This window comes from Tinamus guttatus, unplaced genomic scaffold (genome assembly GCF_059628265.1).
Source record: "Tinamus guttatus ecotype Peru unplaced genomic scaffold, ASM5962826v1 Tinamus_guttatus_pri_ptg000260l, whole genome shotgun sequence".
NCBI classification, from domain to species: domain Eukaryota; kingdom Metazoa; phylum Chordata; class Aves; order Tinamiformes; family Tinamidae; genus Tinamus; species Tinamus guttatus.
The window spans coordinates 5553713-5566165 of record NW_028288794.1 but is presented as its reverse complement, the minus strand read 5'-3'; the positions used below and the strand labels follow the sequence as shown (position 1 = coordinate 5566165).

Below are 12453 nucleotides of genomic sequence, written 5' to 3'. Positions count from 1 at the left end.
TTCAATTAACTCTTTTCTTGAAAACAAAAATCAAAAGCCATTAAACAAATCAACTGACTGTCACAATCTGAGAATACCTTTCCTTCTACTAATGAAAGGGTGGCAGCGCTCTGCTGTAGTCAGCATGAGCTGAAAGGACAGGCCTCATGGCAAACTCAGAAGCCAAAACTTCCCATTTTGAGTGAAAACAGCAAATTTTGGAGCTGATGCTTCCATACACTAACCCCAGACCTCCTTCATTAAATCAAAGGGCTTTCATTTATATAAATTTTTTTACCTCAGTTGCTCTGGTATAACATAAGTCAAACAGTCTCTCTGAGACTCGTGAGCTAAGCCCCTAGAAGCCTCTTAAGTAAAAACCCCCATGATTTAATAGTACCAAAGAAATGACTGGAGAGCTTGTGCAATCTGCAGAGCGCTGGTGTTAGTGAGGCTTCACAGAAGGAGCTTGTAACTGCAATAATTGCTGCATTTGCACTGCTTTCTGAGGAAACTTTGCATGTAGTCTCACGCAGAGAACATTACAGTAATCCAGGCCATGGATGGCTGTGGGTTGGTCCACATCAAAGTAGAAAGAATTAGGTGACTAAAAGCGTAAGGCTATTACAAAACAAGGTGGGACAGACAGAGAAGATATATTTATGTTGCTGAATTCTTAATTTGTGCTTTTCTTTGGAAGATCTTCCACAGATAAAAACAAGGCCAGACACACTCCATCCTTAGGGCAGGATGAGCTATCGATGGTTTAATGTATGGTTTGCTTGGCTAAGTTGAGGTGCAAAGATGTTGGTTGAAATCTTGGTCAGCATGTGGTAGAACGCTGGCTTGCAGAAGCATTTGGGCCAAAGAAGGACCCAGGGCTCTTGGCTATGCAGTATTCTCTGGTAATTGTTTTTTTGACTGAAAATAGATTGTACTTTGTCATTCAAATAATACAGCCACTGTACCCCAAATTAATGAGACAGCTTTGCTCCAGCCATCATTGAATTCAAAGGCAGATCTCCTGTTGGACTCAAGGGTACAGAGCTGGACCCCATACCCATGATGTATGTATGACAGCCTGCAATATAAGCAAAAAAAATTGGTAGCTTTAAGCAACTATAGTTCATAAGCTGTGTCTATTACTTCTGTAATAGACAATGAAGTTCATTCCAGCTGACAAGCCAAAGGTAGAAATAAAGCAAGATAGGCTACTTTCCAATGATGTGGACAGGAAAACTGACTCGAAGGAAACTTTCAAACAGAAGGTGCCCAGGGTTGGGCCAGAACCCATTTCACCTTGGTATAGGCGGAAGAGGGGGAGCACCTCTTTCTTTTCGGCCAGAGCCACCTGAAAGAGAAAGTAAGTTTTGTTTTACTCTGTTGGCTTTTTTTCACGTGAGAGTTCAAGCTATTCATTACATAACTGATGAAGAACTCTGCATTGTGTCAACCATTTTACTAGTTTGGTGTCGAGCTGCTGGTTCATTTATTAACCAACAGTATACCAACTGTATTTTAATGAGTGCTATCCACCTATGCTTGGAAAGCGTATGTCTTTCTGTCCTTTGGCCCTTCTTCAGAACGGATCGATAGCTCTTGTTAGCCTTACTATCTTATGCAAATACATAAGGTCTTAGTGTTGCTTGAACACATGCACATTTCATTGAAAGCTTTAAATGTAGTAAGAGCTTAAAGCTATTAAGATATTACCCATATGAAGGTTTTCATTCCAAGCTCATGGAAATAAATATAAACGTGTATATCTCTTGGCCTTTCCTTCTGGAGTAATAGGAAGGGGTGAAAGCCAACAGTGCAAAGTGAAGGGTCACAGACTAACAGGAATTTCTACTCCAAACCTCATAATTTGGAAACAGCAGAGAGAGAGAGAGAGAAACATCTGAGTGTACAGATGATTACAGGCTAACTATGGAGCCACTGATGTGACTTGTTGCAAAAGAAGTAAATTGATCCCTGGGTGTATCAGGCAAGATACCACTAATGGAGGTAGGAAGTATTTATGCTGCTGTAGACATGGGTGAGACATCAGCTGGAACAGCACGTAACACTGAGTGGAAAAGACAAATCCAGAATGCAAATATACAGTATACAGAAGCAACATTGATAATCAGTGAAATTGAGATGCTATCTTGAAAGAAGAGCCTAGTACATCCTTGTTTAATTAGCCCAGCAAAACAGAGGCTGAGCAGGAATATGACTGTCGTCTTAAAAAATATCGGGGCTTTAACACACAAAAGCAAGAGGATAATTAAACTAAAGGACGACGTGGCACCAGAATAACCGAACCATGAGTGAATCTGGATGGAAAATGAAAAATCAAGTCCATTTTAAGAGGGCTTTTATCTGCAAACCTGCATTTAATAGCTTCGGTGTAGTGGGGAATGGAGATCGGGCTATTAGTCTGAAGCCCAGTCAGTACCCAAGAATTAAGACTGAAGGAGCCAAGCTATTCCTGGTTATAATTGTCTTCAACTGATCAAATGTTTACTTCTGACTGGGGAAACTGCTCTGTGCTGTACTAACCCTTTTAAATTCATAACTGATAGACTGAAACTCCAAGAGTTGGAATAAACTTACCTCTGCTTTCATTTCTTGCTAATTTACTTGGATAACTTTTGTTCACAGGTACGTATGGCTCTGGAGGTGGTAGGTCAGATATAGGATGGAAAGAAAATCTGCTTTCCCACTCATCTGAAAAAAAATATTCCTCAGAGTTTACTGTTTTGGTTTTCTGATGGAGTTGCAGAAAGTCTTTTGACATTAAGATCACGTTTAATACATTATTTATATTGCAAAATGCTTAGGAAGCTAGGTATAGAAGCAGCATCCTATTGAGAAGTTAGGGAAGAAGAGGCTATAAGTTAGTTTGAGAATGAAAATCCTTAATTAACTTTAACTGATCACTCAGCCAATCTAATGCAAAATCACAGATTAGGGAAGTGACTGTTATTCCACAGAAATCAGTACTATGTTCCCTTCCATGTGTAATAGATCCAACTGATTATATAAATATACACACACACCTGTATGCATGCTATTAGAAATGCATAATTTTTCCTAATGCAGAACAGTATATCGTTCCTGGGTATAGGATTTTCTGATGTTTAAACTTTGTTGATATACAGAGCTCATTAAAAGCAATCTGAGTTGTAAGCAGTGTTTTTGGGTTTCAACTTTTATATGGGAAAAAGAATATTTGGGGCATTATGAAAAAACTTATGACGACAGAGAACCTCTTAGCATGCAAGTAGTGTGAAAAATGGCTAAATGCATGAGTACCTCACAGGAATACCTTGTTAACATATTTCAGGATTTAAAAAAATAAATAAAACTGATCTGTTTCTTAGTTCAAATAATGGGAAAAATTTCTTTCTGCAGGTCTGTTTTCAACTTGAATTTGGATGCTCCGGGAGGAAAATATTGGCCATCTCAAACTTGTTCATTTCCTGACTTGGTTGCTTCAGGACTTTGCAACCATGACAATCTTGCAATATTGTTTTATTCTATTGCATAACATAATGAACAGCTGAGTAAGTTTTTCCCAGCAGCTGAACATGTGCTTATTTTCTGAGATCCAGTTTTTCTTTCTTTACTTCTAATGGTTGCAATTACAAACTAGTATGTGAAGGAGCTGCAGGTTCTAAACCCTGGAAGTGACTTAAGTAGGAAAAAATGTGTTTGTGACCCACCTGCCTTATCTGATGCGTAAAAAAGGTTTAAAAGGGTTAATTACTATTTTATCTTCTGTCTTTTTTAACCTTATAAATGATAGAAATGGCAATTTTGGCCTTTTATAATTTATCCGAGAGGCTTATCCGTACATGATAAATATAAACCTTAATTAAAAAGAAAAGCCTTAAGAGTCCTTAAAACATGGCTATCATGAACCTCACTTTTTTCAATAACCACTAGTAAAGTGACATGTTCTGCAGTTTTATGACCATTTCTTCCCTTACCTGTTCTTCAGCTATTATTTTTTGAGTCACCATCTAACTTTGTCAGAGACTCGGTGCCTGTGTGGACAACCCTGCAGCTTTGCTCTCGGCAAGGCCGCTGCGGTGAGCCCCGCTTACCGTCGCACGTCTCCTGGAAGCCGTTCCTCATGGCGGGCGCCGGCGGTGGTGGCGGCGGTGCTCCAACGCCTGGCCGGTCTGGCGGCAGCGGTGGCCTCGGTCCCCCTCTCTGGTTTTCCAGCCCGGCGCGGGAGGGCAGCTGCGGCGTTGCTGGCAGGGCCCTCGATGCGCTGCCGTTCCTGCTCAGGGGAGGCGGTGGCGGCAGGGGTCCTGCAGGGAGATGAGCACAGCGACACGGCCTGTAGGGAGAACTGCCCTGCTGCTGTCAGCCACCGCCGGCGGCTGACCGCCTCCCACTAGTGATGGGAGAGGTGGGCTCGTGTGGCCCCTCGGCCAAAGCAGGAGCCTTGAAAACGCGGGGCCCTCAGCACCCGCCTCCCTGCTCTCCTGGCATCTCCAAGAGCTCATGTCGACGTGCAGGGAAGAGCACAGGCAGGGCACATCTAAGCAGAAAGGCACCGTGATGCTCGCATACCCGTCTGCCTCAGCTAGGGTAGCTGCTGGAGAGGAGCTGACCCCTGACGCCACTTTTAAGCCACTCTAAACAACGCTCACCACAGTGAGCAGAAATTACAGCTGGAAGTCAGACACCGCAGAGGTCCAAACCGAACCCTGCTTCCTTTCTGTGCACCGTCAAACCAAACCCCGTTTCCTTTCTATACACCATTGCCGGGCAAGAGGACATGGTGCAGAGGAGCAGCTCTGTTTCCCACAGAGGCTCTTTTTCCATAGGGGTGGCCTGCTGAGGGCACCTCCACAGAGTCTGCTGGGCCGGATGGGGGTATCCAGCCCAGGAGCAGCAGCGTTAAGCAGTGTGGCATCAATTCCCTCGTTTATAAACGTATCTGCTGCATGCCAGGGTTTGCTGGGGTTGGAGCCTATCCACCTCCTGCTAAATTGGAAACAGACCTCACACACACTCCTGCGTTTCCACTGTCCGAGCATCTGCATAACTGGCAGGAGGACAAGGCAAGGCGAATGTGTGAGGCCCGTTCCACAGCACGCGGGCAGCAAGGGCAGGGCAGGGGAGCTGCTCTGCAAGGAAGCAGGAAATAAAGGCACAAAAGGCCAAGGCACCCACATGCTGCTATCCAGCCAGGTGACAACAACAAGGACACGTGGAAACCAGGAAGAGGGTGTGGGGTGTTAGGAGGTCTCACTGCCTCTGTTTGACATGGTTGGGCAATTGGCAATTATGCAGATTTTTTATGAAATGCTTCCTTGTCCTGATGAAATCTAGTTACAGATGTGCATTTTGAAAAAGAGAGCAATGGGTAATGTGCTTCTATGAAAAAGCACTGAAACATGTTGCAATAAACATGCTGCAGTTGTGTTTTGTTCTTTTTTTTTTCCCCTTTGCCGACTATTCAAGCTTGCCTTCATGAACTGGTTTCTGTGGGTGAGAAGCACTGCGCATCTTTCAGAACAATTTTGCTTGTTCTCTCTCAAGCCTGCCTAGGACCTACAGCCTGTGTTAAATGGGTGCTGAACAAAAGAACTGACATTTATAACTCATGGCTTCAACACAGATGGCTAAAGTCTCTGGTAGACCCTGCAAGATTCACCCTTGCTGTGCAGGATGGCATGGGTTTGATGTGATTCCAGATTACTACTCCAAAGGTCTAAATGAAAGGCAAGGCCCACGGAGGTTCCTAAAAAAAAGCTTCTCCCTTCCCAATGTTAAGGTGCAAACAGCCAGGCCCTGTAATTCCCTCATCTGCACAGGAAAATCATCTGGTATTAGGAGAGCTGGGTTACAATGTGCAGCTCTCAAAAATTATGAACAATAATTAGTGAAGGACAAAGTATATTATGAAATCACTCTATGCAGACAATTCTATTTTTAGTCTCATTTGAAATGGGAATACACTAAGTGACAGCAGTCACACCTCAACAACTGCGATTATACTTGACAACTGCTGGATAGGTCTTTTATTAAAATAATTTATATTTTGCTTTAAGTGCTCATGCTCCCCAGCACGTAGCAGGTCAGATTTTGCAAACCTGTACTCAAGGCAGCACTGCCATTAACCGGGCTATTCCCAAAAGTAAATATTTGCTACCCAGCATACGCTAGATAAAGTGGGCTCTTTGCAGTAAGGACTGCAGTGGAAACCCCCTCTTTGTATCCCCTTTTTGTTACAGCAACACCAACGAAAATGGCCGAGACCTGCCCAAGCGTGCAAGAGTGAGCAGGTGACACGTAACAATGTCACTTAAGCCACTAGGACACCCATAAAACCCTGTTTTCTCTTGCAGAGCCCCTTGGGCATGAGGGCCATCGGTGGCTCGGCAGGTTGCGCTGGGCAAGGCGCTGCCTCCGGCTGCTCCGCGCTGGGGCCGAGCACGAGAGCCTGCTTGGCGAGAGGCGGCGCGTGGGGGCCAGGCCAGTGGTGGCTCCTACCTGTTCGGCCCGGCGGGTCACGCACGGGCGGTGGCGGGCGCTCAGCGGGGGGCGGTGGCGGCAGCGGCCCCGTGCGTCCCCCGCTGCCCGTGCTGGGTAGAGGCGCTGCGGCACCCAGCGAGGCGTTGCGCTGCGGCAGCCGCGGCATCTCATCGGTGGCACCGGGCACGGGTGGCAGCCCCGGGCGGTTGGGGGGCAGCGGGGGCGCCGGGGCGCCCAGGGGGGGCCGCGGCGAGGCGGGCACCGGCGGTTTGCTGTTCTGTGGCGGTGGTGGCGGCAGCGCCGTGTCCCGGCCGCCGCCGGGGAGCCGGTGCCCGGCGGGAGGTGGCGGCGGCGGGGGCGGCTTGTCGTCGACTGGGCGGCCTGGCGTGGGCGGCAGCGGCGGGCGGTTGGAGAAGGGAGACGCTGAGCTCGGGTTGGAGGGGCGCACGGAGCCGCCAAAGGGGGCATTCCTGCTGCCCGGGAAGGGTGGCGGCGTGGGCCCGATGCTGGGCTGCCTGCTCACCCCCGGCACCGGCGGGGAGCCCCGCGTGTGCAGGCTGGACGCGATGGGCCGCGGCGTGCTCGGCACTGGAGGGGGCCCGCCGTCGGGCTTGGAGCCGAAGTCGGGCCTGGGGGGCGGCAGGCGGGTCCTCTGCGGCTCCGGAGCGGTGCTCCTCTGGCTGGAAGGCGGTCCCGAGAAGCGCGGCGGCCCACTCGGAGGGCAGAAGGGCTTGGCGGCTGCTGACCTGCCTCCAGGCGGCAGCACGGGTGGCCTGCTCGCCCCGGCATCTATGAGAGGAGACAGACATCAGCATTCACAGGGCAGGGAAACCAAACAGGACTTCACCCAACCCTGCTCTAAAGGGCCAAAACCCAAGATAATATGAAGACCCAACAGGATCTGTCTTTGCATGAGACCCTCAGTGGTTCGTGGTTTGTCACCTAAAAGCTTTCTTTTTTAAAAAAAAAAAAAAAAAAAAGCAATTTTGATGTGTGCTGGTGAATGACAAAATTATTCTTATCTCTCAAGTGATATTTAACCACTACAGCTCAGCAAAAGGCCCTTTTCCATTCTTTGCAGTCTCTGCTGTCCGAGGACACACTCGTGCATGCCTGGAAGAAGCCAGCCTTGCCGCTGAAGCACCATTCCTCGGTTACGTCAGGGACTTCAGTATTAATACCAGTTCCCAAAATAGACAGTGACACAGTAGAAAATACCAACTCTGAGGGACTGTTTTGTCCACATGTGATGAAAAATTTGTTAGTCTATAAAACACATGGGATTCATAACCCTCTCTACACCCATTACCTGGTCCTTCTTCAGCAAGTGTGAAATGATGCACCCTGAGTCTTCAGGTTGCTGGTCCCAGCATCTCCCTTGTTTCAAGGGGCACAAAACTTTGGGCAGCTGTTTGAAAGTTGGAGGAATACAGCGTATGCCCCTGGCTGCAGCATGCAGACCCATGAACTGGAATGCCTCACGCCTAGATGGTAAATGATGCTACCTTGGTGCTGACACAGGCATTCTTCCCATTTGGAAAGCAGATCCTTTTTCCTAGTGCACAAGGCAGACTGAATCGGGAATCCTCTTATGGCTCCCCTTTGGTCCATCCACAGCAAAGATGGGACCTTTATAGGTGCCAATTCAGCACTGCTGAGATCTTAATTTTCAATAATAATAAGGAGGATGGATAGAAAGAGGAGACTCACCTCTTTATAAAACCAAGCATTAGGGAAAACAAACAAGATTTAAGATCAAATTTGCATTTCCTAAGAGCCCTCCTTGTGTCTGAGCACCTGAGGAAGACCTTGACTGTAGGCTCAAACACAGAAGTGGTGCTAAACATAACATTATTTTTAAATAGGAAGCAGTTCATTGTGCTGTTTAAAGGCACTTGGAGACATTCTTAATGCAAACAGGTAATTTACTGGTGCTATATGAAGGTTTAAAGTAATCTGTCATCTACTTCTTTGCACTAAACCCGCAAGGTCCTTCCTACCGGCATCTCGACTGGCAGCAGATCTGAGCTTTGGCATTCCTGCTTGAAAAAGGCCTCCAAGGCCAGGTGGCCCTCCTCCACCGAAGCCACCGCCGCCACCACCAAAGCCTCCGCCACCACCGCCACCTCCTCCAAAGCCACCACCACCTCCACCAGGTCCTTTGGGTTCTGTTGGAACACATAAAAAATAATTTTGCAGAGATGAGACTGACCCAGCAAACTTCTCTTTCACGAGAGCAGCTCTTGTAACTGGGGAAAAATGGATAAGCTTTCAAAACACACAAGGCTTTCTTCAAGCTGAACCACCTCAGCTCCCATCAGCACCACTGTTATATCATGAAAGAGGTGGTGCAGTAAACATAGCTACTGTGTTTTATTAAGCCACTCTACTCTACTCTGCTGTGGACTGGAAGGCAGAGAAATGGCCACTTTGGAAAGTGTGGAACTAAAACTTGTAGGAGCCCAGAGAACACTGCGTTGTCTTTGTTAACATCTCTGCAAATGTGTAATTTCAGGGGAAATGAGGAGGAAGACTAAGGTGTTCCTCCTCTTGCAGATATCTCTAGTGTTTACTTCTGGGAATGCACCGACCTCTGTCAGTACTGGCATGGTTGCAACATATCTTATTTACATCTACTTATTTACACAAAACCTAGTGGGGAAAGAGATTTCATTTCTGATTACTTTCCTGTAGGTCCAGAAATGCAATGACAGAATCATTAGCAGCTATTTTTTCCAATAGGAGGAAATTATTATTTCAGCCTCTCTTCCTCTCCCATTTTTCTCCAATGCTGTCATTTCTGCTGTGACAAAACCGAGATACTCAAAGCAAAAGGAAAGTGTTTCCACAATTATAAATGCATGGAAGGACCTATTTGGAACATCACTGCCAAAGGAACAGGGACACAAGTCAGGATATTTGTGGAGGTCCCAGGCAATGCTCAGCATGGCTGTGGATCAATTGCTTAATTTCTTTGCATCTTAATTTCCACAGCTTTGGTTGGGTAAAAATGTCGCTCTCTAAACTAAGACCTGTGGATGAAAATCACTTCTAAAAACTCCACCTAGGGAAAAAAAGTAGAAGGATTGTACTCAAGGAAGAATGTTAAACATTACCCTTCTCTTGAGCATGTTAGCTCAGTTCAGCTCTGACTCATGTAGGGTGTGAACCTCTGGAAAATGCTGCTGCTATGTTTTAGTCTTTCATCATGATTTACTAATTCGTGTAAACAAGATAATAAACCACGTAATTTTAATCTTACTCTTTAGATCACCTTTAATCCCTTAATGCTTTTTCTCCAGATCTGTAGGATACTTAGAGAGTACTGTACTTCCAGACATAATACTCAAATATTTAAAACCAGGTACAGAGCTGACTGCAGCTGACTATCTTTTTTCAATATTTTCATTTTTCTTGGATCACCTTGCTTCGATGTTTCCTTCTTTCCTCATCACCTTCCCACCACAGTCCTGCTCCTAATTGCATAGGCAGATCTGGAGTGAGTCGTGACACATTTGCTAATCTGTCTGAGGAAACGTCTCTGCTCCCCGGGCAGCAAGTGCAGTGGGACTGACACGGCGTGACTTTGTGTCTCGCTCCTCTGGTGCTTCTGCCCCATCTTCCCCACGCTTTGTAGCACACGGGCTCTGCCAGGCTCCTCTCGGCATCTGCCGAGATGCCCTGCGAGACGCAGCAGCAGTTCAGGCCGATGGAGACTTCTTCTCCCTCGGGTAAGAAGGGCTGCTGTGTCTGCCAAGGCACGGTCTGGCAGGCTGAGGTGAAGCCAGGAAGACAACCCTGGTGAGCCAGCCCAGGAGAGGCAACCCTGGCGCAGAGCAGCCGGGCGATGCCCACAGAGCTGCGGCTCACAGCTTTGGCTCTGCACTTCCATTCATAAAGCAATCCTGCCATACGAAGGGCACCCTTACTTTTATGCTGTTTGTGCACAAGTGGAGGTTTAAAACTCCGCTTTATTCTCTGGGCTGTTCTCAGTGCTGAGGGGCTTTTCTGTGCATTTGATCTGCTACATCTTCTCAACAGAGCTCTTTGTAGGGGTTGCCCCACTTTCTGATTTAGGCAAATGAGAAAAATCCACTACTTTACAAGAGTCAGCAAACAAATTTCCGCTCACATTTCAGAAGTAATAATTGATTTCTCAGCTGACTTAATCCATGAACAGAAGTAACTTTTGTTTATGCCATTTTTTGGCATTTTACCTGCTTCTCTCATGGTGCTTCATCTGCATGAAATAGTTCTCTGCATGCAAATTCAAATATATCACACCATTCAAGCACACTGAAGCACAAACATACTGAGAAATACTCACTGTCTAGAATTGGAGCACTTCTGTCATTTGTAACAGTCTTCTTTAGCTTTTTTCCCTTGGTGATATCAGATAATAGAGCATTTCGCCCTGCTTGCTCTGACCTGCTCAAGGATGGTTTTTCAGTATTTGCCTGCAAAATAAAGTTAGAAATGGGAGGTAAAATAAACCTCAATTTCTAGCTACCAAGTTATGCTCCAATATGGTAGTTACCAGACACCTCAATTTGTAATTTAACAGCCCTAGACCTGATAGGGTGCCACGTCTAGTTTTGTGGATCAAGTTATGGATAGCTGCACTCATGACCGACTCTAGGCCTAAAACACTATTGCTAGCCCAACCCAGAGAGCTCTCTGGAAGGAGAATGCTTTTATTTGAACTTCCATTTTTTTCACTCTACATTTAGAGTCTCGGTTACTTCAATCCTTAACATACAAATAATGAATAAATTGGCATAAAGAAAGTTGTTACTACTTTAATTTTGACAAATACCTTAACATGTCAGTAGCCAGTATTAACAATATGAATCTTCTCAAATATCAATAAAAGCAGGAACCTGCTTGCACTTTATGGATTGCAACTAAACTGTGATTTTTCATCACATTACAATCTGGAAAGTGTAACAAGCATGGAAAAATAAGCAGAGAAAATAATGGTATGAGAATGTAAATTAAGAAGTTTAAATTTCTGCCAACAGTTAGAAATTACTGGAAGAGAAGAACTCCGACTTATAAAAGTTAAGGTTTGTTCCAGAGGTCGTCTTTTTTTTGTGTTTTGGTGGCTACAATTTTTCAAGAAAGATCCAGAAAGTATATATACGTATGCACATACGTACATATGTTTTTTGTTGTTCTAGGGCTTGGTGGTTCCTGAAAATTTTTCTAACATATCAGATCAGTGTTATGGAGATTTCCTGCAAGTTGCCATGAAGGGACTAAGCACAGAGCTAGTGCAAGGGAGAAGGTGGGAGCACAGGCTGGAGCAAGGGGAGAGGCAAATGCAGTTACTGGGGCCCAAAGAAGCTGCTGAGGCCCCACGATGCTCAGTGGAGGAGGATTCCTGCACCAAACCCAACACAGGAGTGGGAGGAAGAGGAGGGTGGAAAGCCAGTGTGGCTGCTTATACCATGGGGGCACTGGAAAGGAGTGGCAGTAATGATCCCTCTCGTAGGATCGATCATCAGCGACCAACAAATGTAAAAGAGTGTCCTCCAAACGCCTGCTACTTGGCATATACTCAGTATAAAGGCACATCCTTGTCCGCATCCTTGGCTTTTGCGCTCTCTAGTGTGGCAAGCAGCACTAGAAGACAGAACATTCTGCACGTTTCCCTCCCGCAAAACTCACCAAGGCCAGGGTTGGTGGCGGTGGGGGAGCTGGCGGCGGCGGCACTGGCATGGTGGGCGGCCGAGCTCCTTCTGACCTCGTCCAGAAACCTGCGCAGCAAGAGACACACACACGTGACCCAGAGATCAACACATCTGTCACCTTCGGGAATACCTCCTACCCAGCCACGAGACATCCCCGCAGCTAACAGACTTGCCTGCTACATTTTCCAAGTCTAATGGAATTCAGTCACATGCAACAAAAAACAACAAAGATGAACTCCATCAAATCCACCAATCTTGTCCACAGGCAGGTACTGCAAGATAATCCCATTGCTAAATCACC

At 46.3% G+C, this 12453-nt stretch overlaps 1 protein-coding gene across 2 annotated transcripts; it reads right to left on the bottom strand.

Moving 5' to 3' along the window:
- Positions 1-368: 368 nt before the first annotated feature.
- Positions 369-12211, bottom strand: WIPF1 (WAS/WASL interacting protein family member 1). 2 transcript variants are annotated; one of them, XM_088527027.1, is made up of 7 exons: positions 12130-12211; positions 10787-10916; positions 8460-8627; positions 6478-7248; positions 4074-4283; positions 2578-2691; positions 369-1330 (listed from the first exon to the last, which is right to left on the bottom strand). In XM_088527027.1, the coding sequence occupies exons 1-7, from the start codon at positions 12178-12180 to the stop codon at positions 1275-1277; spliced, it is 1500 nt and encodes a 499-aa protein (XP_088383153.1). In that variant the 5' UTR covers positions 12181-12211; the 3' UTR covers positions 369-1274. The 2 variants fall into 2 exon arrangements, with proteins under 2 accessions (XP_088383153.1, XP_088383154.1); XM_088527028.1 differs by lacking the exon at positions 8460-8627 and having other exon boundaries at positions 6478-7047.
- Between the last annotated feature and the right edge of the window lie 242 nt (positions 12212-12453).

Excerpts from the sequence above, each read along its gene's own strand:
- WIPF1 (XM_088527027.1), bottom strand. The coding sequence starts at position 12,180 with ATGCCAGTGCCGCCGCCGCCAGCTCCCCCACCGCCACCAACCCTGGCC. Across the intron at positions 8,628-10,786 it reads AAGTGCTCCAATTCTAGACA|AACCCAAAGGACCTGGTGGA; the intron begins GTGAGTATTTCT and ends GTGTTCCAACAG. Across the intron at positions 2,692-4,073 it reads CTTCCAGGAGACGTGCGACG|ATGAGTGGGAAAGCAGATTT; the intron begins GTAAGCGGGGCT and ends ATTTTTTTTCAG.